This window comes from Diorhabda carinulata, chromosome 9, assembly GCF_026250575.1.
Source record: "Diorhabda carinulata isolate Delta chromosome 9, icDioCari1.1, whole genome shotgun sequence".
NCBI lineage: Eukaryota > Metazoa > Arthropoda > Insecta > Coleoptera > Chrysomelidae > Diorhabda > Diorhabda carinulata.
The window spans coordinates 15595453-15620490 of NC_079468.1; the positions used below are offsets into that span (position 1 = coordinate 15595453).

At 32.5% G+C, this 25038-nt stretch overlaps 2 protein-coding genes across 7 annotated transcripts in view; one reads left to right on the forward strand and one right to left on the reverse strand.

The window, feature by feature from the left end:
• The window catches only part of LOC130898025 (FMRFamide receptor), a 398483-nt gene that overhangs the window by 55173 nt on the left and 318272 nt on the right, over nucleotides 1–25038 (forward strand). The gene's annotated exons all lie outside the window — the stretch shown is intronic.
• On the reverse strand, nucleotides 6350–20485 carry LOC130898142 (uncharacterized). Its single transcript, XM_057807210.1, has 5 exons — nucleotides 20143–20485; nucleotides 16808–17092; nucleotides 10444–10559; nucleotides 8237–8249; nucleotides 6350–6604 (listed from the first exon to the last, which is right to left on the reverse strand). Exons 1-5 carry the CDS (start codon nucleotides 20371–20373, stop codon nucleotides 6350–6352), a joined length of 900 nt encoding a protein of 299 aa, XP_057663193.1. The 5' UTR covers nucleotides 20374–20485.

Below are 25038 nucleotides of genomic sequence, written 5' to 3' on the forward strand. Positions count from 1 at the left end.
TCATGTGTTTTTCATTAAGTGCAATCGCATTTTTACTCTTATCGCTAGCATATATTTCAAACTTGTGAATTTTAAATTTTATTCACACTAAGGTGATTTTTTATAAAAATACCATTATACTAGTTGGTTCAATGTTAGATTTGCTTGAGAATACTGTTTTCTCAGTTGGCAGATTATTTTACAAACTACAACGATGAAAACGCGTAAAGAAATAACAGGTTTTCTAAAAAGTATTTTTCTATTTTTATCATAGATTATATAGATGATGAGTGTTCAACTGACAAAGCCTCAAGAATCAAAATTGAAACCTTGAATGTGTTCCCGGGCCACTTAGGCTGGTTCGCTAGCAATACTTAGTTTTAAAATTGCAAGCATAGTTTACGGAAGGTTATATAAATAACATGAATTTTTTGAACTTTTAAATAAATTTTATATTTAATTTTTAGCAAATACACACAAATAGTACAAACATATTAATTTTATCAATCAACTACTTTGGTGAGAATAAAAATTGTTATTTAATGCGAACATTGTGGTCGATCAGCTGCATCCACTAACGATCAAATATCCAACTCTAGTTCTGTGGTAGCCAACCTCATCGATGACTCACCAGAAAGCTTATTTCTCATTTGGTTCTTTGTATACTTCATAGATGAAACACACTTTCACATAGGTAGGTACTACCAAACATTGATGATATTTTAAGTCCAAAATCTCGCAGTTTTGGGATCTGTAGTAAGTAGCTTAAAAAAGTCATGGTCATAAGCCTTTTCTTGCCTGGTCATGAGGAATATATCGACCTGCAAGTCACATAATTCCAGTTGTAAGTCAGTTGATTGGTCTTCGATTCTTGCGCCAAGAGGATTACTATAAAGCTGCAGACTGCTTTTAAGATTGTCAATTTCCTGGAATCTTCCATCAAATTCATCAATTACTTCTTGAATTTGAGAACTGCAGTTCGCATAATCGGCATCTTTGAAATTGTCCGCTAACTGAAGACAGCTAGAAAAGTGTGCCAAGTTTTTCAAACTTAGTTTGAAATCTTTTAGCTTATTGCGAAATCCATTTATGATTCAAACAAATTCTGATAATGTTTGAGACTTTCCTTGCAGACTCGAGTTCAAAGTGTTCAGGTGATTGGTTAAGTCTGTTATGAAGGCTAACTGAACTAAAAATTCTGGATCTTTTTAAGTTAAGTGGTGTGAGATGGCACATATTCATGGAAAAACGTAGGGTTGTCATTTCTTATTGCAAAGAATCGCTCCATGTACTTTTCTGCACTCAACTACCTCACATGGTTGTACAAAAGCAAGTCCCCGTACTCAGCCACTGTTTTTTGTAAGAACTGCTTTAGTTGACTGTCTACAAAAACTCTGATCAAATTTATAATCTTTATCACTGAGTTTAAAAACCTCATCCTGCTTGATAGATTTTCCACATAGAACTTCCTGGTGATTGATACAGTGGATTGTTGGACAGGTTACTCCATTCTTCCTAAGCAACCCTACTAATTGTTTTCCTTGTGATCTGTTACAATGGCTGAGTATTTATCAAAGCCTTCCACTCTATTAATTGCTGTATTCAAAGCCTCATAAATATCGTTCGCTTTAGTTGTTACATGGAAAGAACACAAATCAAATCGTTCCTCCTTACTTGAGAAATCTTCAAACGTAGTATGAACAAATATGAATAGTTGACTGACATCTGTTCTATCTGTACTTTCATCCAAACAAAGAGAAAAATACGAACTTTTTTTAACATGGTAAATCCAGGATTTTTCTACTTGACCACTCATGTCAACAATATTTGTACAGTTTGATGAGAAAGTGCTACTGATTCCAACTTTTCTGCTATTTTAGAATCCTCAAAAGCTTTTGCCATTTCAATGGGACATTTTTTTAATGAAACTGCTATTAGTAAACGGTTTTTTCCCCATGGCCAACACAAGAGACAGGACATAAGAGGCAAACGATGAATGTGTTTGGAAATGCATTATTTTACTAAACATACCAGTTTGTTATTTGAGCTTTTTCTTAAAATGTGCAACCAAAGCACGTCGCCTTTCATCTGTATAAGTAGCATACTTATTTTCTTGCGTTGTTGTGTGTTATGTCTTCTCATTATATTCTTTGAGCACCGAAACAACTTGCATGCACACCAAACCCTGCAGCTTCCTACTATTATAAACAATTAAGTAGTCACTTTCCTAACTTCCCAAGTTCGACAGCCGTGACACTCAGTAGTCTGTGTCTGTCACTGTCTGGCCTACCGGCGTGCGAGTTAAGTCAGACTCGAGTGGGGATGAGTGATGTCCCTCTGTACTGGTAACGAGTGTGATCAACTCAATTCGGGAGCACTGTTCGTCATGAGTCTGGCGAGTACGCTATGCTTCGGACCAAGTCAGCTCTTACCTTATAATATATAAGTAAATATTTTGTTTTGATTCATTTATTTATAACTAACGTATTCCGTAAACCGTAAGAATATTTTTAATAAATCATAATCCCTTTCAAATTAATGGAGTTTAAAATTTTCTCACAATTTTGCCTTTAAGGTTTCGCGGGCCTCACAAAATAACCTTGTAGGCCGCCAGTTATACAACCCTGATATAGATGGAGATATATAGGGAATCACTGGTGCGATTGTGCCCGTTAAGTGTTATACAGGTGGAATTCTAGAGTAGATTTTTGTGAACAGAGAGTTTTGTTTTCTTTCAAATTATAAACTTTTAATATTGTATTTTGGTAGAAATGAGCTATGTGATGCTTTTTTATTGTAATAAAAGCTATAACGAATCCCAAATTTTTGTGCTGTTCACCATGAGGGTGCTGTCTTTGAATATACCGTGAGAAATTAGATGGAACGTTTCCATTTGGTTGTGAAAGATTAGCCTCTTTTCGTCTCACCCCCCACTGGGGAAAGCGATGAAATTTTGTAATTTATCGAGATAGATCCGCTGTCAATATAATTCTGAAGCACTGGGCATCAACTATTGAATGGTTTGCAATTATTATAAAAAATACGTATACAAAGTGAGTTTTATGTATGGAACGCCTCAATTATACCGTCACAAGACCCTTGCGCAAAAAAATTTATAAAAATCGTACAAGCCGTTTCCGAGATAATTGAGGCATTCCATACATAAAACTCATTCTGTATACAAAAACATCTCATGAGTTTACTGTACATAAAATTAATCGTATCGAAATATACCATAAATTCAGTAATGAAATGGAGCAATGTTTCAGGAGATTGAGGACAAGACGAGATGAGAATGGATAACGTATCAGAAAATGGAACGTAAACAATCGGGAATGAAACTTGGTGAAGTAATACAAATGACTGTAAAGCCCGGGTTGTGGGAAATTGGGGTGATATAGTGTGTTGATTCAGTACTGTACTGTTGAAAATCAGATTATAGGAGAAAATTAAAAAAACTATTCATGATTGGTCAACAGAGTGGGCGTTATATTTCACTGTGCCAATGCCATGACAAGCACATGTTTGTTCATTCGCCAAAAATTTCCTTGGAAATTTAATGCACCTCCCGTATAGATCAGATATTGTACTTTCCAATTATAATGTATTTCTGTCTTTTCCAAAATTTTTGACAATAAAAAAGACGTCAAAAATCATGTCGGCAAGGTTGTTGTCTAAACCATTGAAGTGCTTTATTAATAGAACTATGAGCTACGTTAATAATGGCAAAAGGTTGAAGATAATACTGAATAACATCTCAAAAAGCTGAATCGTCTACAATTCTCTCATATTTTATAGTTAAATATATTATTTTATCAGTAAGCTATTTGTACATGACTGAAATAGATATAGCTGCCGTTGGTAAAATTGTTGTAATACATTTTCCGTTTGAAAAAAGTTTAATACATTTTTCTGCTTATATTTAATACTTCATTTATTTTAAAAAAACCTCACTTCCACGTTTCTTGTAGATAGGCTCAGTACAATGTTTACTCACGGTGGTTATAAGTCTTATTGTTATATTTTGGCCAGTTTGTGATTAGATATACCAAAGAAACGTTACAGACTTTGATTAAGTTGTGGGCGCCGCATTAAGTGCTTTAGTTGAAAAAAAATTGTTCAACAAAAGATAAAGAAGTCGTGAAATTTGTTATGACCATTCCAACAAAACTATTCCGAAGATTGCCACTTTTGTGCAGTGTTGATATTATTGGTTACGTCTCAAATAAAAAGCAAGTAATAACTACTATCCTTCCGATCAGTTGGGCACTGTGTAGATGATTCAAATCTTATTCAAACGGTAGTCCAAGTATTTTCTGGTGTAAAACTAGAGTTGGGTGAAACAAATGTTAGTGGATATGAAAAAGAAGTTTCTAAATTGTTTATTCACATTGAGCTTATAGAATTAGTTGATGGGCTGGACTTAATGAAAGAAGAAGGCGAATTGCTGAGCTTTTTTTAATAGTATTAACAGTTTGATACTGAATTTCTAAAGAAAAAGATAATGTTAGGTATTGATTCATCCATAAAGAGTTAACCCGGCGTTACATACGTAGTGTTTAATAAACCTACCTCAGTTGCGGAAAACTCTTTGATAATGAAACCAAACGTAAAGCTATGCGCATGTCCGTCCCTGTAGCTTCCCAAATATGTATCCGCCCTCTCCTCTGGGTCTCAACTCAGTACTCGGTAGACACTGAATAAAAGTATACGTTGTTGAAACGCTCTGGGGTGTATCAAACCCCACCTATGTATTCGTGTAACTGATGCTGTAAAGTATGATTTCATTATTTATTTTGAGTTCTACGCACTAAAGTGAAGTATTTATCATAAAGTAAGTTTAAAGAAGTTACTTTAGTCACGTGGTAACTTTTTTTATTTACGTTATTTTAAATGATACTAAAAAGTTCATTCAATTTTTTCTTCAGAAATATCGATCATGTCTTACGAGGAGGAACAGAAAAGGCTCCTGGAGCTAAGGGCTGAGACAGAAACTAATGACGACGTAGTGGTATCAGAAAGCAAAAATGACAATAATTTGGTTTCTGAAAGTGAACCCAACTTCGGTACCGATTCTGAGCAGGATATAACAATGGAAGATCAAATGCTTAACAATGACCAGGACAAAGAAACATCAAATTAATTGCTATTAATGCTCTTGTGATATACAGAGAAAACAAGCAAGATTAGAAACTTTTGAGAAGTATTTTATCAAAAGGTAGGGCCTACAACTATTCCATGGACAGATTAATGATAGGAAGAAAAACCCGAGGATACCCCGAAATACTCGCCAGAAAATTGAGTGTTTCGACAAAAATAACGTTGAAGTTCCATCAGCTAAGGTTTCAAAGGTTATAGGAAGGTGTTCCGTATGCCCAAGAAGTCTAGATCGCAAAACCAAATACTACTGTGGACGCTGCCACTCATTATTATGCATGGACCATGCAGTGCTGAGGTGTAAAAATTGTATAAATTCAGACAAGGAGTAATGACTTGCATGTAACTATCAAATATATTTATGAATTTCCTTTTTGCTCTCTTGTTGTTAGACTTTTGTTTTTTAAACATTTTTTAGGACTGGGACTTTCTATTTGCTTTGATTATAAAAAAATGTGTTTTTTAGCAGGACAAAATACACATGATTCTTTTATTTAGATTGTTTTAAAATACATTTTTGATAAAGTAATTTTTTGTGTTATTCTGATTTCCAGATGATTTCTTAAGAATATAAAAGTATAAAATATTGGACAATTTAAAGTCAAAGGAAATGTTGAAATTTGGAAAATGGGTTTTCACGGACCCCACGTATGTATGTATGTAATTTTACGGAACTACGAATTGTCTCTTGTGTTAGTGAAAGAGTGAGACTAAAGAATAACATTAATGCAGGAGAAGTGGCCTTTGAAGTCTTCAAAATCAGATGAAAAAAATATGCAAGACCTTGTAGAAGCAAGAAACTTGCCTTCACTACCTGTTTATCAAAAGTTAGGCCTCAAGAAACGTTTGCAACGTCATCTATAGATTGAAGTATATCTGTGAAAACTTTCCACGTCTTTGAAATATTCATTTTATCAAAACAGTATATAAATTTCTACTTACTATTACAGCTAATATCTAGCTAAAAATGTCTGAGTAGTCGCTTTGCATCCACTTTATCACCCTCACTCTATCTTAATATTGGAGAATCCTCCAGGCTCCGCTGGTTTTAAAGCAAGGCTTTCCCGCTAGGTCAAACCCCAGGACATTATTTATTGTATTGATAGGAGCTTAATAATCGCAGAGGATGTGTTCCACAGAATCGGTAGTCCGGGTGTGCGGTTCTGCCGAGTTCCATGTACCCTGATATTAGACCTACCAGAATATTTGCCTTTCATCTACTTATCTGCAATATGGCTTCTTCCCTCTCCCACAGCTTAAGGTGTTCTTGAATCCACGAGTGAGAAATTCTCACTGTAGGCTGAGTGGCTATAAGCCTGGTCAATTCGTTGGCAATTTCAGTGCCCCTCAATACCATATGTCCAGGAATCCAGAGCAGCTGTACCTCTCTTTCGTTAGGCAGGTCATTAAATGCTACTATTACAGCTAATATGTTAGAAGATAAAGTTAAAAATGATGTTTGATAAGCCTGAAAGTTCGTATTTTGAAAAGTCACTGATTAATTCTGAGATGATTTGAAAGATGTTATTGAGCGTTTCCAGCAATACATCAAAGTGATAAAAAATCTTTACAAGATCCACAAAAACACCAGTATGATGGGGGAGAACTTTTGGTCACTAGACCGTTAGTTTGGCAAGTAACTTATCCTGAGAAAAGCTATATTAAGTTGGTTCCAGCCAGCAAAAGAAACTTTTATCATATACGCTGTTCATGTTGCTTACAATGAATAATAGCCAACTATGTAACATACCGTTTTCCTGTTCCTGCCGTTTACTATATAAATTGTTTCAAAACTATGAGCAATATGAAATAAAAAGACCAGATTTGTGTTAACTTGACAAACATCTTTGAGGATTAGAAGTTCACAAAATGGTTGAACTGTAAATGTTGTGTGATGTATCATTATCAAATTCAAATGCGACAATTCATAGAAATATGTTATCAGTTGAAAAATTCTTTAAGACTATAAATAATAATTTCCTTTGAATTAGAAAATACAGTACAGCCTTCATAAACGTAAAGACTACGGCTATACCAATTGTTGCAGTCCTCTATTTTGGACAAATGCTGTACTATTTTCTTACTAGATAAGTAACAAATTTTCTCTGCTGAAAAACTTGATTTTCTGATTAAATTATGGAAGAAATTTGAAAACTGTAACAGTTCATTAGAGAGAAAGATGAGACATTTCAAATGAAATATAACAAGTCCCTATGTTTTCAGTTTTAATGTTGGAGGATCGCTACTCTTACTTGAAGGTGGCATAATTTAGTAATGATAGACACTACCATTTGTCAGTATGTCATTTTAGAATAATTTGGAACATGATTTTCTAGAAAAGTGTCTGTTAATGTATTTTATTAATGTGTTTCACTCTGTATAAAATATCTTTGGTTTCATTACTCAATTTAGTTTTCCTGTTTGTGAATTAGTGGATGCATTATATTATTTCATTAATTGATGAAGTTTGAGAAAACAAACTTTGTTAAAAAGGACTTTGATGTTTTATCTACTGATTTCCGGTTCATTTTCAAATCTCACTCAAAGTAACGCTCTAGTTGTAATAAACATTGAGGCAGAATAGAACACAACCCCAAACAGTGGAAAGTTTATTTGTAGTTATTTTCCAGTTTTGTTGAAAAATAGTTTACAATAGTTGGAAAGTGTATGTCTTATCCAAAATCTAGACTTAGTTAGCGCCATCTTTTTTCTTATTTAGGTTGTGCATCATTGTGCGAAATTAAAAATAAATGATAATAGCTCTATAATGGAAATAGGAAGTTCTATTTTTATAGTCTTGATTTATGAACACTGCATATAAAGGAATTACGATACGACAAAATGCGAAGTTGTATATTCAAATCTGTACGAATGAATTAGAATTTTTGCTTGATATTGTTGTACATTATTTCAATGTTTATGCTATATACTCCATTTTTAACTTTTCAAAACATTAGTTTCTATGAAAACAATGTGAACTCAAAATTCCGAGTATGTTTCCCAGAAATATTTCTACATTTACATGATTTTCCATGATAAGCACAATACAGTAAATCCGGATATATAATTCGTGCCGCTTTGTCACATTTGTTGTTTTTACCTTTGCAGCAAAACTGTATAAAGTGAAATTCATTATAAACAAATGTTATAAATTCCAAATTATCGCAACTTGGTTTGAATATGCCGTATATTCTATTTCTCAAGTGAATTTATTCTTTTAAAGCTTATGTGTAGCTCGAGGCAGAACATAAATTGAAATGTTTTATGCCACAATAAAACTGCTTTATAAAGCCAACGAGGGTGGGTTACAGTTTATGAAGTTCTTAATAATTTTCTAAAGTATCTGCTCACGAGAACGTTTATTCCAGATGTTAACCTAGGCAGAGGTAGATTTATTTTTAGCAAATGTGTCTATGGGCGAAGCTCTGTCCGTCTAACACAGAAATATGTTACTCGATTCCTTTAAACAGAATATAGCACCAAATATCACTTTTGTCCCAAGTGTCCCATTAAGGACTCGAATTATTGTTTTCGTTCAACGTGGAAGTCTAGTAGCAACCGCTTTCATTCACCTTTGAGAAGGACACGTACTTATTACGTCATCTCAAATATTAAATTTCTCTATGAATCTGATTGGTGAAAGTGAAATTTATCATTGTTTACATATTTCGTGGAACAGAGTTTTTTGTGTTAGATACACGATATTTTTTAAATTTGGTGCGCTGACACGATATTTTCTAAGCACTAATCTCTAACTGGAACGTACAAATTTCTCTTGTGATTTGATCGATTTTGTAACTCGAATCTACACTGTTTTATATTTCCTGTTTCTAGTTATATCCTCAGTTTCTTAATGCTTCGTATATTGTTTTCTTTATAGTTTTTTCGAATGGTTTTTCCGAATACAGAGATTTGTTACATGAAACATTTGACTTTTCTTTGTATTGTTAGTAATTTTTCCGTCACAACTTCCTCCAGTTCCTTTTTTTTCTTTCGGATACTTCACCTATAATCGTTACTTACAACGTATCACGTTATCAGCTTCATATCTTAAGGCAACCTTCTCTATCTAAGTCTTTTGTTCAGTTATTATCTTATCTAAAAACTTGTGCTTCTTTGCTTTAAATAATTCATGTTTTTTTATTAAACTTAGCTGGAAATATCTTGTTTTTATCTGTTTTGACAAATTCATAAAGTTGGCATTTTTAGAACAACGCACGGAAAATTTTCCCGATCTGCGTTTTTCTCTCGTGCTCTAAATAAAACAATTGAAATTAATTATAAATAAAAACAATTATTTATTTATAACATAATTCTGAAAACAGCAACATAACTAAAATATTTAGGAATCGTTGGTATTAATAATAACATATATCCTTCTGTTATTTTGAAAGGACGCCATCCTTCACATTTTTTCACACTGAGTAAATCAGCACCGCTTTCCACCAACATAACATGGTTGGTGCATAGGCACACTTTTGGCCATGTCCGGTATATTCTTCGGAATTTTTCAGTTTTAAATATTTTACAACAAATTTCGGCACTGCGCTGATGAGGACTTTTCGGAAATTATGACCGGGTTAACCCGATCATGATCTGAATGTTCGGAAAGTAATCCGGATCACGTTCATTGCTGTTCGGTAACTGTTCGAGTTATTCGGGTCGTAGTCATATGCTATGATCGTTTCTACTCTGGTAGATCTTAATCAGTTGACAACTATTAATTCGTCATTAATAGGTTACTGAAGTTTGCAGTTTGTGCGGCATAAGAATTATTTAAAAAATATGATAAAATTGGACCCAAGTCTAGGAATAGGCCTAGGTATGTACAATTCTGACCCTAGCTTGGAAGCCATTATTGGCCCAGACTTGGTGGGACTCTGGGATGATAAAAATGTCCCTCGCTTGGTTTGCAAGCCTGGACCAGGCTGGCTGCTCGTAAAAATAGATTTTTAATATATTGTTAATAAAATTATGTTAGTTTTAAGACAAATTTCTATCAACGCACTCTACTAATTAATGTACATAAAAGTATTAGTTGAATAATTAAACATATAAAGAAATTACCCTATGTTTTATTATTCTATTTTTTATTGTCTTTTATGCATAAAAGAATTTTATTCATAAAAAATTATTACTTTGAATGTTAAGATACTTATGAATAAAATATTAGAACAAAACTTTAGAATAACAAAGGTCGGATTACCAGAGCTCATCCAGGCTTGAGTGAATATGGGATAGCCGAGGTAAGGTTACATCGAGTTCAGCCAACCTTGGCTGACTATAGAATGGCCGGGGCAAAGTTACCCAAACTTAAACCAGGCTTGGGCCATTATTGGTTTGACAAGGGCAGGTTTCCCAGCCTTAGCCCAAGCTAAGCCCCGTCGTTCAAGTTTGGGGGCTCCAACATGAGAATAGTTTACCTAGAAATAAATATACTCGTAAATACTCATTCAACAAAGATCCTAAAATAAATATTATATCCATACAAATTATAATTACTTATTCATTTTGGAATATCTGATTCCCAATAATAATTTTACCAGGTTAAACTAGATTAAATTATTAAATCCACATAATATCAATGACAGCATAATATCTGATTTCTAAAACTATCACCTTAAATTTAGGCCAGCCCTGAATTAATCGGTCGCTTCTGGACGGGACAAATTTATTTATCCCGCACAAAGCCAATTGTATCTCTATCTATTGAGGAATTTTAATGCTATTGCAGAGGTGTGGGAGTTGACTGATAATCGAATAAACTTCTTTTAAATGTTGTAAATTTTACATTATCCAAAAGAAAAAAAAAATAAACTAGAGAACTGTAATAGTAAATTTTTGATTTATCTTTCAAATTTTGAGAAATTAATTCATAAAAAATACGTTTTATTCAAATTTCAGATTAAAAAAATCAAAATTACAGGTAACTAGAATGGGATCTTTCCGCTTGATTTTCTTCTACAAAAAATTTAAATATTTTATAGTTTTTCCATAATTAGACACGCGCTGAACGTTGAATTTAAACTAGTTTTGGGGCCAATGTATGGACTGCTAGCAGAATGGCAAGGTTATGGTCTTTATGCTTTGAAATGATGTGTTCAAACTGTTCAAAGACAATTAGTGAATTAGTGAATAAGTATAACTGCACATTATTGCACCGAATCGCAATCGTAATCACCATAACTCTCAAATCTAGTCCCCGCGACTATTAACTGTTTTCAAATGAAAAATTGTGCATCAATGAGGAAGTTATTACTGAAACAGAAGCCTTTTTTGAGGCCGGAGAAAAACATTATTAATAATAATTATGCGATGTGCATATGGGTTAGTGGTATATATAAATTAGTAGTGACAGAAATCCGGTAAAGATTAAATAATGATGTTGTTTGTGCTATTTCTGTGGCTATAGTTAGTATATAAAGGTCATTATCAAGACTAAAGTCAATGAAAACTTTTAATTTTGAGGAACTTTATGGGTCAATATAGGCTTGTATATTATAAAGATGATATGAATAGTAGTTCAGAGTTCATAGAAACATTGTAGAGATTCAATCATCAGAGATGGATGAACTTTGAGTTATTTTAAAACATTTTTATTCAATATCCACCTGGAATACGCTCATTTACATAAAAGGACACAAATGAATGACACCGGAATGGTTATCGATGAAATATTTGTGCATTTTTATAGACAGGCGTATGAAACGGAATTTACATATCAAAGAAAATAGAAATATAGGTCGAGAATTTTCACTCGCATTTGCATTTACCAGACTGATGTCGGATGATTTTATTTTAAGTTCAACAAACTATGGAATACGAAAAAGTAGCGGAAAACTCAAGATCTTATGATGAAATTTTGAGTTTCTTATAGTTGCGCTGATTCTTGAAGAAGAATCTCTCAATTAGAGTTTTTTATGTTATGAAAAGTGGAGACATTAATGAGATTAAATGAGCACTGATTTAACTCACTTCAGGTTATTCACAAGTGTGTATTCGTTAAAGCACCTATTAAGAGATTAAAATATAATATGGCGTTAAGTCCGTAATAGTAAAGTCAATTTCTCAATAAAATTTTTACATGTGAATATAATTTTTATTTGTTAGAAGCCACCTACATTTAAAGATTTCCAAAAGGCAGAGAAAGTAATAATTGCGCGAGAAATTATTGGAATGTTGAATAATGGCGGACATCGTATTCTGTCTAAAATTAACAGGTTATGAAATATATATACCATTTTCTGATATTCCCACACGTAAGGAGAACCATGTGTTGATTCACCAACGCCAACAATGACGAAACAGCAAAGATCTCTCAAGAAAGTTACGTATTCAGTTTTCTATGATAGTACAGAATTAGTAAAAGCAATTAGTCTCGAAGGTCAACGCGTACAGTTACAGTAAACTGGTACATCACAAAATTTTTATCTGCAGGTTTTGAGTCAGTCAATTTTCGGGGGTAATTTTACGTCTCGTTAATACATTGTCATACACTGCACAACATACAGTTAAAATTTTTAAAGAAACATCTATCTGGTCCATATTTAACGGCGGATGATGAATTAATGTCGAATTAATTTATTCATACTTCCAAGTTATGTAAGCTTCGATCATAAAGATGCAATGATGTAGGCGGAGATCACTCTGAACATAAATAGAACAAATTTCTCAAAAAACTGCTGCTTTTCACGTATCTCAAAATATTTAGCGTCACTTATGTCCTAGACTCAGAACCCACAATATGTAATAATACAGATTTTCTAGTGTATTATATAGAAACTCCGACTGAGTGCTATAAATTGTTGCAAGAGGCCTATGGGGACAATTCTCTATCTCGTACGCGTGTTTTTGAGTGGTGTAAGCACTTTACTGGGAGCGGAGAGAGCACTGAAGATGACCGGCGCCCAGGTCGCCCTGTGACTGTTTCAATTCCGGAAACAGTGACCAAAATTAACAAAATTGTGCGTGCAGATGGTCGAATGAGCATCCGGATGATTGTCAAGGCTGTAAACACCGATAAAGAAACGATTTGAAACATTTTACGCGAGAAATTACACATGACAAAACTCCGTGCGAAGATGGTGCCAAAAAATCTGACTCCTGACCAAAAGCTCTCGCGTCAACGGGTCTGCTCAGATTTACTTGAAAGGTTAGAAAATGATCTGAGATTTGAGACGATGGAAGCGTTAAAGCAAAAAACTACAGAGCTTCTAAAGGCACTCACCAAAGAAAACCTCCACCACTGCTTAGATCAATGGAAAAAACGTTTGGAGAGGTGTGTGGCGAGGGGAGGAAAATATATTGAAGTGGAGAATTCGAATGTAGAATATCTTTTATAATAAAATTCTATTCCGTAACCAGTCTCGTTATTTAATAGCCAGACCTCGTATATTGTATCACACATTCGAAGACAATACCGTGGAAAGAATACTTATGTCAAGATTACCAATCGACAAGAACTCGAGTTGGATCGATAAAATAAAATTTCTTTAGTGTGACTTGAAAAAGATTGGATGAGAATTTGAGTAGACAAGTGAAAATTATTCTTCTACTAGCTCCAACCATCGATTTTTTTGTTTCATATGTTCACATTCCACTTGAGAATTTCCATCTTAATTGATAGATATCGCGGAAAGGAAATGAGCTAATTATCTCACCACTCCTGAAGAGAACCATTTTAGATCTGTTTACCATATGTCTCTTATTTTATGCTCCATTTACTTAATTTTCTGTTTAATATTACTGTGACTGTGAAGAATCATAAATCCTACTTACTATTGAATTCGTTTTATATTGTAAGATTTATTGTAGAGTGACCGTTCTCAATGTCTTCATAAGCGATTCCACATGTACCTTAGACACTTGAAGTTCCATTTACTTACCAAATTACTTATTTTCTTAATGTGACGTGACGACCATAAATATTATCAATTATAACCTTTCTTTAGAATAGAATCAGTATTTAAGAGAGAATAAACCGGCATAGGGCCAGATATAATAGTAACATCCATCGAGAACGGTAGTCAAGTTATTTGAAACCACTTTGTTTATTTATATTTTATGTTAATAAATAATTTTTCCAAAGTTGTGGATTAAGTTATTTAACTAGCTACGAATCTTGAAGAAGCGGGAATTTATTTATTTCATAAGTCAAAAATACGGAAGATATTTAGATAGTGAAGAACTTTTTGGAAAAAAAAATAGGGAACGAAGTACAAGGAAAAACTTATTTATGCTTAAGTCTGATTTTAATTTTATTCATAATCATCAAACAAATTCACATCGATCTTTTAACAAAAGGAAATCTTGGGAAAACTTCAACTACAATTGAAATAACTCCATATTTATTAGAAGAATCGCACCGTAAAAGCGGGGTAATTTTTTTTTCGATTCTTTTTCAATCCATAAAAGCAGCCAAGGAAATATAGACTTTCAAGAGCGTTTTGACGTCAATTCAATTTAAATGTTTAGCCACTTTCTCGGCCAATGTAGCAACTTGACAACTCTAGTCGTAGATTTTTGCATTCTACGAATTCAGCAACTCAGTACTTGTAATTTCTCCTTGTCGTCAAAGATCTAAATGCTATGATTTGTTCATCCCAGGAAAGAAATGAAAATCACTATGTCGTATTTCAGGACTGTAGTGAACATCGTGAACGTTAGTTCAATCATTTTAAAAAGAACTACTATTTCCGGAAGAAACTTTCATTTATTCTTTCTTTTTGTACAGTTTATACACTTTTGCCGATGAACTTACACAGGTTTCGGTTTTTAAGCTGCTAAAAACAGTATATCAAACAACGCTTTACTACTGGCAAGATCGTCAATTATAGAGCATATTTTAAATTTGAATATTGAATGCCCAATATGCAAAATTTCATTGTAATTTCTAAACACCTACTAATATGCCGTGCACGCAGCTACCGAGCTATACGTCAGATGGAAACCTTTCATATTTTCTGAATAAGTGTCGTATCTGTTTATTACATTTTGGATTAGTGCGCAAAATACGATATCAATAATTATCGTGACCTATTTATTATTTTTAACGACTATATTCAGTACCGCACTTAGAAAATTGAATAGCTTAATCCAAATGTGACAAAATTCATGACACATATTTATTTCTCATATACCTCCACTGCCTTAATACTTCATATTTAAACACCACCAGAAAATACTAACGTATCAACTTAGAAATTGCTTCGATTTCTCATACAATTATCAGAGGTTAATGACTTTTTTAAAGTAATGGGATCCGGATATAAATAAAAAAGAACTAATGTGGAGGGTAGAGGTTAGGTGGACCATCTCATATGGGGGCTTAGCTTTGACCAGGATGGCGCTCCTGTCCGACGAGATACCATATGAACTTGGTTATTTTAGATAGAGTGACGTATGCAGTGTTGGAAAATTTAATATTTCAAATAACTAGAGTCGTTAATTGAGTATTGGTAAACACAATCCAAACTAATCACGTAGGCCAAAATAATTTTGTAAATATAACCTAGAAAAGCTACTGTGAGATATGGCTGAATGTTAATTACTTTATGTGAATGTGTAAGAATTTTTGATAGACAGTAGAATCATTATGGGAAAAATTTGCTCAGTGAAATGTTGTCCAAGTGGACGTAAAATGAAATGTAACTCAAGTAGTACGCCGAAGTTATTATCTTTCTTTAAGCCCACAGAATGTAAAACCTTTATTATTATAAGTATTCTTTATCTGTTTCTAATAATAGAGCTATGAATTTTAATTAAATTATTTAGGTCTTTTTTATCATTTATAGCTTTTTCGTTCTTATGACTGAGAACCATTTTTAAAAATTTACATTTTCGTGTATTAAATTCCGTTTTAAGAATTTTTGAATCTTTATAATTGATTTTATATTTTTTTGATATTTCATGATTCGTTAAAGCAGTTCTATTTTGTTATCGTATTGATGACTTCTTAGTCTATTTTCTAAATACTGAGATGTCTGCCCTATGTAGACAGCGTAACAATTAGTACAAGGCACTTGATATATAAGATTACTTCTTTTATTTTTTGGTGTTTTAGATTTTAATTTAGTGAAATATTTGGATAATGTATTATGTCCTTTATGACTTATACTAACATCATATTTATTGTGATAATTTGATAATTATTGGGAATGTCCTTGTACATATGGTACGGAAAAATGTTTTATGTGTTGATGTTTCGTTTCTGTTTTGTTTTTTAATTGTTTGTAGTATCTGTTTATCCTTTTCTTGAATATGTTATTTATCATTTTTTCCGGATAGTTATTTTCTTTCAATGCAGCTTCTGCTTTTTGAATAAAAAATTCCTCAAGATATTTAAACTTCAATTCGTGTCATCCTATGTCACAAAAAAGATTAGTGATAAAAAGTTTGGCTGATAGATCTATCCAACTATCAGATCCTGAATTTAGATGCTTAGCTATTGAAAAAGCAAAAACTGCATTGAAGTTTAAATATCTTGACGACCAGCTTGGATTTGATGGACACTATCTGTGGCTCAGATGGTTCCCCTTACCTCTAACCCCTATACTTTCAGTATTATTGATTCGTCTATAATATACATTGCTATTTTTTTTGAATTATTTTAAATGTACTTATAGCAGTCAGAAAATTTATAGCATGATGCTTAAAACTATTCTACCCATACTTTTAAAAAGAAAACTACAATGTAATTACTAGGCTCCATTTTAATTTTCAATTTCTCGATGAAAATTTGCTGTTCTTGGATGATATAAGTGGTGAGAATATTTAGATGTTCTAATAATTCAGATAACATTTTTTCCATATTATTGATTAGGTCCTTTATGAACGCTTCAATATTTTCAATTCTCAACATTGTATTGAGAGATGCACCAGTATTCATAATAATTCTTGAAGCAGATTTCCAAAGATCCTGAAGTTGGCTTTCAGTTTCAGCTTCGATTTCTTTTACCTATAATTTTTAACGTTTAAACTATTTACCAAAATATACGCTTCATTTAAACATATCACTCAACCGAATTCGATATTTTTTAATTACAACAAAAGCTTATTTACTTATTGCTAAATTAAATTGAGGCAGTGTTCTTTTGTGTGTGTTTGATATAAAAGGGCCTAAAATACAAGTCTTTGAAGGCAGGAGATGGGGAGTTTTTTTATTAGTTTTATCTGTGTTTGTGAGGAGCGTGATTCTTTTTATTGAAGTACAAATTGTGGTGGCTATAGAAGATCATCGCAATCGGCTAGAAAAATTAGTTCGAGTATTCAACATTAGATGAAAAAATATTTTTGATGTATTGAATAGCATCGGTTTTTAAAAAATGAAATTATTTTCAAAAGCTGAGACTCAATTATTTCAAATGTTTATTAGACTCAACACCGTAAAAAAAGAGTTAAATGAAATAAAATAAAAAATGAAAAAGAGATAATATGTTTTATTTCTATATATACAGAGTTTTCAATTGAGATATGAATATTTTTTTCGTAATGCTCTAGAGTCTCATATTTGTCATAACGTCAAAGTTATAGCTACATTTGCAATAACACTTTGAGTTTCAATAATGTTAGTGCTTATTGAAAGTTATACAGTATCGTTTAACTGAATGCTGATAGGGATGAAAGTAGATAAAACCAGTGTAATATATTCAATAATTCATATCCTTATCGAAAACCTATAGAATTGTAAGAAGTGAATAAAGTGAACCAAATTGGTACTGTGAACGATTTATCGAAATAAGGGAGTAGAAATATTGTATCAAGTGAAAAAATGATGTATTTGTTACAATACGATACTTACTTTCATTTGAATACCAGCCAAAAATCCAAGAAATTTGATATTTGTCCACTTCGAGATAATATTATAACCAATATCTACCAGGTTAGAATAATAGACTACATAAATAGAAAAGTTATATGGAATAGTATGAGGAAAATAGGAATCTCTAGAAAAATAACATAGATAACAAAAGTGAAAATGTGAGAGGGAAAGTTCAAATAGACGGAAGAAGATTGACGGAGACGAAGATGGAGATGAGAGTGAAACAAGGAGATAGCCTTAGTCCTTTTCGATTTATACTTGTCATGGATAGAAGAATAAAAACAATAAAAGGGAAGAACTATAATTTTGAAACAATAATTGGCTACAGAAACCTAGAACCAGTGAAAATAGACAGATCAGTATATGAAGAAGATTTAATATTAGAAGGTCAACGAATAGATAGAATGACCACTTCTGAATATCTCCTAGAAGACGAAGAAATTGAATTAGAGATAGTGAAAAGAGTAAGAACAGCAAATCAAATATTCTATGCTCTCAATGAGACAATTTTCTGAAAAAACACAAATGTATACAACTGTACACACGTTAATATATGGAAGTGAAACTTGCTTAATGAACACAAAAAGATGTCAGTAGAATAGTAGCAGAGGAGATTAAGTAAGCGAAAAAAACAGCATGGAAAACGGAGATGTATAAGATAAGCAGTGAGGTAATTTAAGAGGAGCTCCAACAGGAACTAATAGGAAACAAAATTGAAGATGTTTAAACTGATACGGACACGTAAAGAGAGGAACACCAAAAAGTCATTTATGTAATACTCCTATATGGACAGTTCTTATGGGAAAAAACGTCTCTACCGTTCCGTTCCGACAATATTCATTTTATCTCTTTGTCCAGACACTTTATCTATACTGCGATGCTTCATGCGCGCAAAAAATGTGCAGAACTAACTGAAGCACTAGCAAGAAAGGGAAAACGATACAATATTTGTTTCACTTAGTCGGAACACCTTGCACTTATAGAAACTGTCCATATAGGAGTATTACATATATGTAAAAAGTCTAATAAGAAAAGTGGAAGAAGCAAAAAGATATAAGGAAAGGAGGAAAGGAAGAACCAGGAAAACTTAGCTACAACAAATAGGACAGGACAGGAAAAGAATACAGCAGATGAATGAAGTAGCAAAGGATCGGAAAAACTGGATGGAAGGAGAATGAAAGCTAAAACCCCAATACTCTGGCGCTCGAAAGAGCATAAAGAATTCTAGAAAAGGAGAAGAAGACTACAAAATTTTCGGCTCTTCGTTTTGAATGAAAATTCAATGGTTTGTAGTAATTCAGCTTATTGGTAATACCTTGTTGTTATACCTTAAATCTTCCAAATCAGTACAATTATTTTCAATGTTTTTCTAATATATGAATTGCCTTATTTGCGTCTTTCAGACAATAACAATATTTCAAAAAACATTAATGAATATAAGAGCTCCACTTCACTATGCGCGTGAGGTGAAGCAATACAATAATTTTTCTATCAGAAGATGGCCTCGTTCTATCGTATGAACCTTATGATCATTTGACATAAATATTTAGATAAGTAGTAATTAGCAAGTCTAAAACTTCTCAGATTGGTAGAATTGAACTGCCAAGGATGTTATGAAATATATTGAAAAATTTTAAGAGTCGCATGATTTATTGTAAATAGATAACATTTATGTATCTATCACATTGCTTTGACATTATTCTTCTAAAAATCCTAGTTCAGTTATTAGTCAAATATAGACTTTCCTCAAACCCTACATCCATAACTAAAGGTTAGTTTTTAGTTGTTGCATGTTTTCTGTGACATCATCTAAGAACATCTCTCACTGCAGCCGTTTTGTTGCAGTTTACTGACAGTAGATCTTGTTGTGTCTATTGGATTTATCTGTTTTAATCATACAAACATTTTCTGTTCCTGATTTATGAAGTATACATAGTTATCTATCTCAAAATTTATAAAAGCGCACAAAAAGTTTTTAACACTATCATAAAGCCGTATCAGAAATAGTCGATACTTAAAAACCAGAGTAAATCTGTGTAATTTACTATTATCCATCATTTTCTGATGGTTAATCAAAATTGGCGATGACAGTTGAGATTCATAATATTGGATAATAATTCAAGTAAATACATTTTTCACTTATTATAACTACTTATGTTAATCTACTTCTACTAACTAGGCCAAACCTTATTGTGAGCTTCTCTATATATTTTATCCGCTTTTACTATAAAGTCGGCATCCAATTTCTTTTTCGAATCCTCAATAGTAACTCTCATTTCTTCATTGATATTTTCCATTTGGATTCTTGTTTGCGTCATTATTTCATCAAATTTTGTTAAAATATCTTCTTTGATTTCACTAAGGGTTTTCCTAATTTTTTTGATGGGTTCTGGTTCATCCTCGGTTGCTGAAGCCATTTTTTTTATTCTATTTGCTCTCCGTACACACCATTCGTATTTTATAATTCATACCCTGACGTATAATATGTCAATTTACATATATTAGTCTCATCTTATTTGTAGCATACTGGAGTTGTTAACCAAGTGAAAAACCAACTACAATAGAGGCTATTGATATTTTTGCATGACAATTGGTAACTTTTAGTAGAACTAAAGTGTCAAGTTTCCTTCTCAAATATATAAATCTTTTACTGATAAGAAATGATAGTTGTTGTAATTTAAACAACTATTTACGAACATGATTATCATTTACATGGCTCACATTACTTATTTGTTGAAATGATTACTATTGTTTTGAACAAGTATCATGAAATATCTCATTCAACAGAAAGGTACTGAGATGGTTCAATAACTTCGAATTCTTTTTCGATAACTAAGGAATTTGTAACGTTACATATTCGATATGTTACTGATATTTCTTTGAAAATTGTGTTGACTCAAGTATAAACGCAAACGGCGTAGCTACCGCCTTCTATAAAAAAATTGGAAACCTTTTAAACATAGAAAAATTGAAACTCTATGAATTGATAATTTATCTATGTCTTAGAAAGAGTATGATAAGCCACCCCACGACGCTCATCATGAAACTCTATACATAGACTATTGATGATACGAGAAACCGATTTATAATATCTATTTCATGCGGAAAGTCATGATGATTGACGCACGTACAGTTTCTGATAGCGGGGTTTATACCCAAAGAATTGAGGCCAGCTGGAGACCTCTGAGAGCATTCTTCTTCGATAGGCATGTACCTTCAGAAGATTGGGTGGTCAGAATCATGAAATATACACGGCGACAACAATGTCGTAATTTTGAACCCACTCATTTCATTTATAGAAAAAATTAAAAAAGATTTCCAAATGTAAAAGTTATAGATTTAATTACAATTGATTTAAGAAAATTATTTTCGTTTACCTTCATTTCTGTCTCTAACTCAACCTAACCTAACCTAACCTAACCCAACCTTTTTTTTGCCCTAGTGGTAAGGTGGAAGCTAATGCCTTCCTCTAAGCGAGCTTGTGCAATACTGAGAGTTCGTGTGGGACTTTCATCCCACTAAACCACCCTCCATTTGGGATTGTCTGTACTGGTAGGAATGCCATTTCATCAGCACAACCTAACCTAACTTTACCTATCTTAACTTTACCTAACCTAACTTAACCTAATTTAACATAACCTAACCTTATAAAAATTACTAAATTTTCATTTTATCTATTAATTTTTTGTGAAAATCATACATTTGCATAATTTTGCCACAGAAACATTTTTCTATAACAATGAATTGATCTTCTCTCTCAATTTTTCACACTTTTGATTATTCTAGCTTTCCTTGTTTCATTTGGCATCTCTATTGTTATACTATAAATTCTTTCACGTTCTTCGTATTTTTTCTTTAATTCCAAGCTAGGTATTCATATTGCTTATTCTTTTCTACATAAATAATTAGATATGTTCATCTCATTGTCTTTTATTAGAAATAACTATAGTGATCTTGTAACTGGTCTCATATGATTATTTCCTATATTTCTTTTATAATTTTTTTGATTGTGATTTTCCTATGTTTCTAAGTTTGTTATTCATTGCTCCATAAAATTTTCTACTTCCTAGGTAATCAACATTCCATATATCTTCTAATTATTTTCCTAACCTGACTCTTTTAATCTCTTCTCTCGTCTTACTATTTTGATTCGTCCAAGAGTTACATAGATCAAACCATGATGGCGCATTTTGGATTGTATACGTTGGTGCAAAATTATAATTGATTGAGGTAAAGAGAACTATCTCATATGTGGAAAATGCTGGGATAGTTATTTACGTTATAAGTCCGGGAAGTGATTTAGTACGGTACGAGATAGATGTTTAAGGACGAGGCGACGAAGGAGCCGAGTCAAGAATATCTAATCGAGTACCATAATAATCACTTATATCGTAATGTGTTTTTTTTCATACTATTTTCGGTTTTAAATAAAAAGCAAAATCATATTAAGATATGAAATGTCATATTTGACAATTTTTGGAAATATTGGGATTGGGAGAATTTAAGAATAGGATACCGTAAAGTGCCATTTTCCGGACTCAAATTAGTACTGTCGACTTTACAGTACAGTATGAGAAAAAAGTATTTTAAAAGAATACTGTAAATTACAGTTAATAAGTCACAGTTAATAGTTTTAGTGTACATAAGATGATATAAGTACCTATATCTGTTTTAGACGAGTTGAAGCATGCTGGATTAAAAATTTGATTTATACCCTCTCCAAGCACGATAACACATCCCTATCTAGTTTATAAAGAGAAGGCTTCTTGGCGCCAACAATTTTGATTATAGTTAGCTAAATAAATCGGTTTTCTTGTCTTTCAGGTTTATTGATTGTTACAGAATCGAAAAGCCTTCTCCACTCTTGTTATGATAACTTCATATTTATGGTCTCATTCAACTAAATTATTTTCAATCTAATGCTTAACTGTTTTCACCGCTCTCACTATTCCTCTATTGCATTTGAGAATAAAAGTTACGTGATTAAAGTCATATTTTAGAAAAAATGTGTTCTTAACAAATCTCACGACTCTTCACTATCTCCGTAAAATGTTTATCTGAGATTTTGACGATTTTCAAATATTCGAGTAAATATTCGATATATGTCTAAATAATGCAAGGTATGATTTGAAAAAATTTCAATTGGTATTTTTTATTTATCATACCAAGAAGCAAGTATACCACAAGTTTTTGATAAGTGAAATCAGTTTATTGTAATTGTTGAGCCAATTTTAAGAGTTCCACCTTAGCCAAAGTGTTTGCTTCTCTACATCTAATATAACTAGGTAGCTTTAGATTAGTCGTAGGACCGCGATTCAGTGTATTATATGCTTCTCCAAGATTATAAATAATTATTATACTTGTATTATATTTTATACGCATCTAGGTATTGAATTATTTAGTTAAGTCTTAGTTTGCAAAATTTTTCAATGATATAAGGAATACTTCGCTACCCAAAAGGCCCTAAATTGGGCGACCGTGGTGGCTATTCTATTGCTGCTCTTCGCCCAAATCATCTGCTAGAAAATCTGTTATTTAGCTACTATCTGACTGGTAATCAAGAGTAGCTCTTCATCGTTAAAAATGGATAAGATTTTGTTGCAAAATCATCTTACCAGCCGGATCAGTATGGATTTCCAATTGTTTATTAAGAATACGAACATAAAGGTTCGCTCTCTTTGGATAATATATACAGTGTGTATTTTCATCGCTTAGCTGATTTCCTTCGACTTGCATGAAACTGTCTTCTAGAGCCTTGAATAGTCGTCATACGACGGTTTTGGAGTGTTGTATGTTTGTGAATTCCAACCACCCATTCAGTAAAATGTCTATTTCTCTATAGATTCTCAATTCACTCAATATAATATTATTAGACTTTAGTGGAGATAAAAACCACATCAAATAACTCGAGAGATTGTTGGTTGTCATATCCGATAAAGATGTATTGTGCTTCCAGTGTCTCCAGTAAAGGCCAAAATTGTACATATCTGTGTTAAAAAAATGTAGCTAGGGAGCCTAGCATTTGAGTCTCCTACGTTATCAGCTCGTCGCTAAAAAAACTACTTAACTCAGTGATGTCTTGTACAGAACGAGCCCTTTTGGATTTGGGTTGGATTTGGGAAGTGAGGAATGTCATCTTTCTATTCTCACTTATTCGGGAAGATGATATTACATTTCGTTCTGAAGTTGTAGCGGTTGGGACGAATAGAATTCACATAAATGGAAACAATGACATTCAGGAGAAACGTAACTACAAGATACATGTATGCGATAGTCATAAAAAATTTATTTCGAAAAAAAATTCATGGTAGTATTTACAAACATAGTATTATTGAAATCATATGGAACGCTATTGAAAAATTATAATAAACCATTTTGCTTAGTTCCAAAATATATCGATTTATTCAAATATATATTGTTATAGGGGCCTATGATAGTACCGTGCACCCGAAAAAATTTTTTTCCGAAAACCCCGACTTTTGGACTTATTTTGATTTTTGAAATTCTCGTTTCGCATGACTTTCATCCTTCGGGATATATTTTTATTCTTCCCATACCGCTATCATCCCAAGGTTATTCTTTATCCAATCTACTTTTTCCTTTTACGTTAGCTTGAGCCAGAAATTACTTGAAGTTGAAGTGTAGTATTCTTAAGTATACAGTTAAAAAATAGCTGCTCTGTATTCAGATAAATTGGTTATCTGCCTGAACCTATAATTGGGGGTTATGAGGGTCTGCATTCTCCTCCTTTTTTTCATTGTAAAAATACCTCGGCCGATTTTTTATTATATTTTTCAGGTAAGCGGTATTTTACCAAAAATATTTTTGTGTCATTTAGTACACATTCTTTCATAAGAGTACATTTTTTCATCATTGTAAAACTTGAACGGTAAAGAGATGCGAACTTTGTTTATTCGTTTATTTATGACTTGAACCTCTAAGAACTTTTTTGAGTACCTTTTATAATATTTTCATTTTATCGTTTCATTATTTTGTTTTCCCCGTGTAACAAATATCAAATACACTATTTAGGCTAACACTTCACCCAAACTGACAATTACACTAACCAATTTATCGTCTTC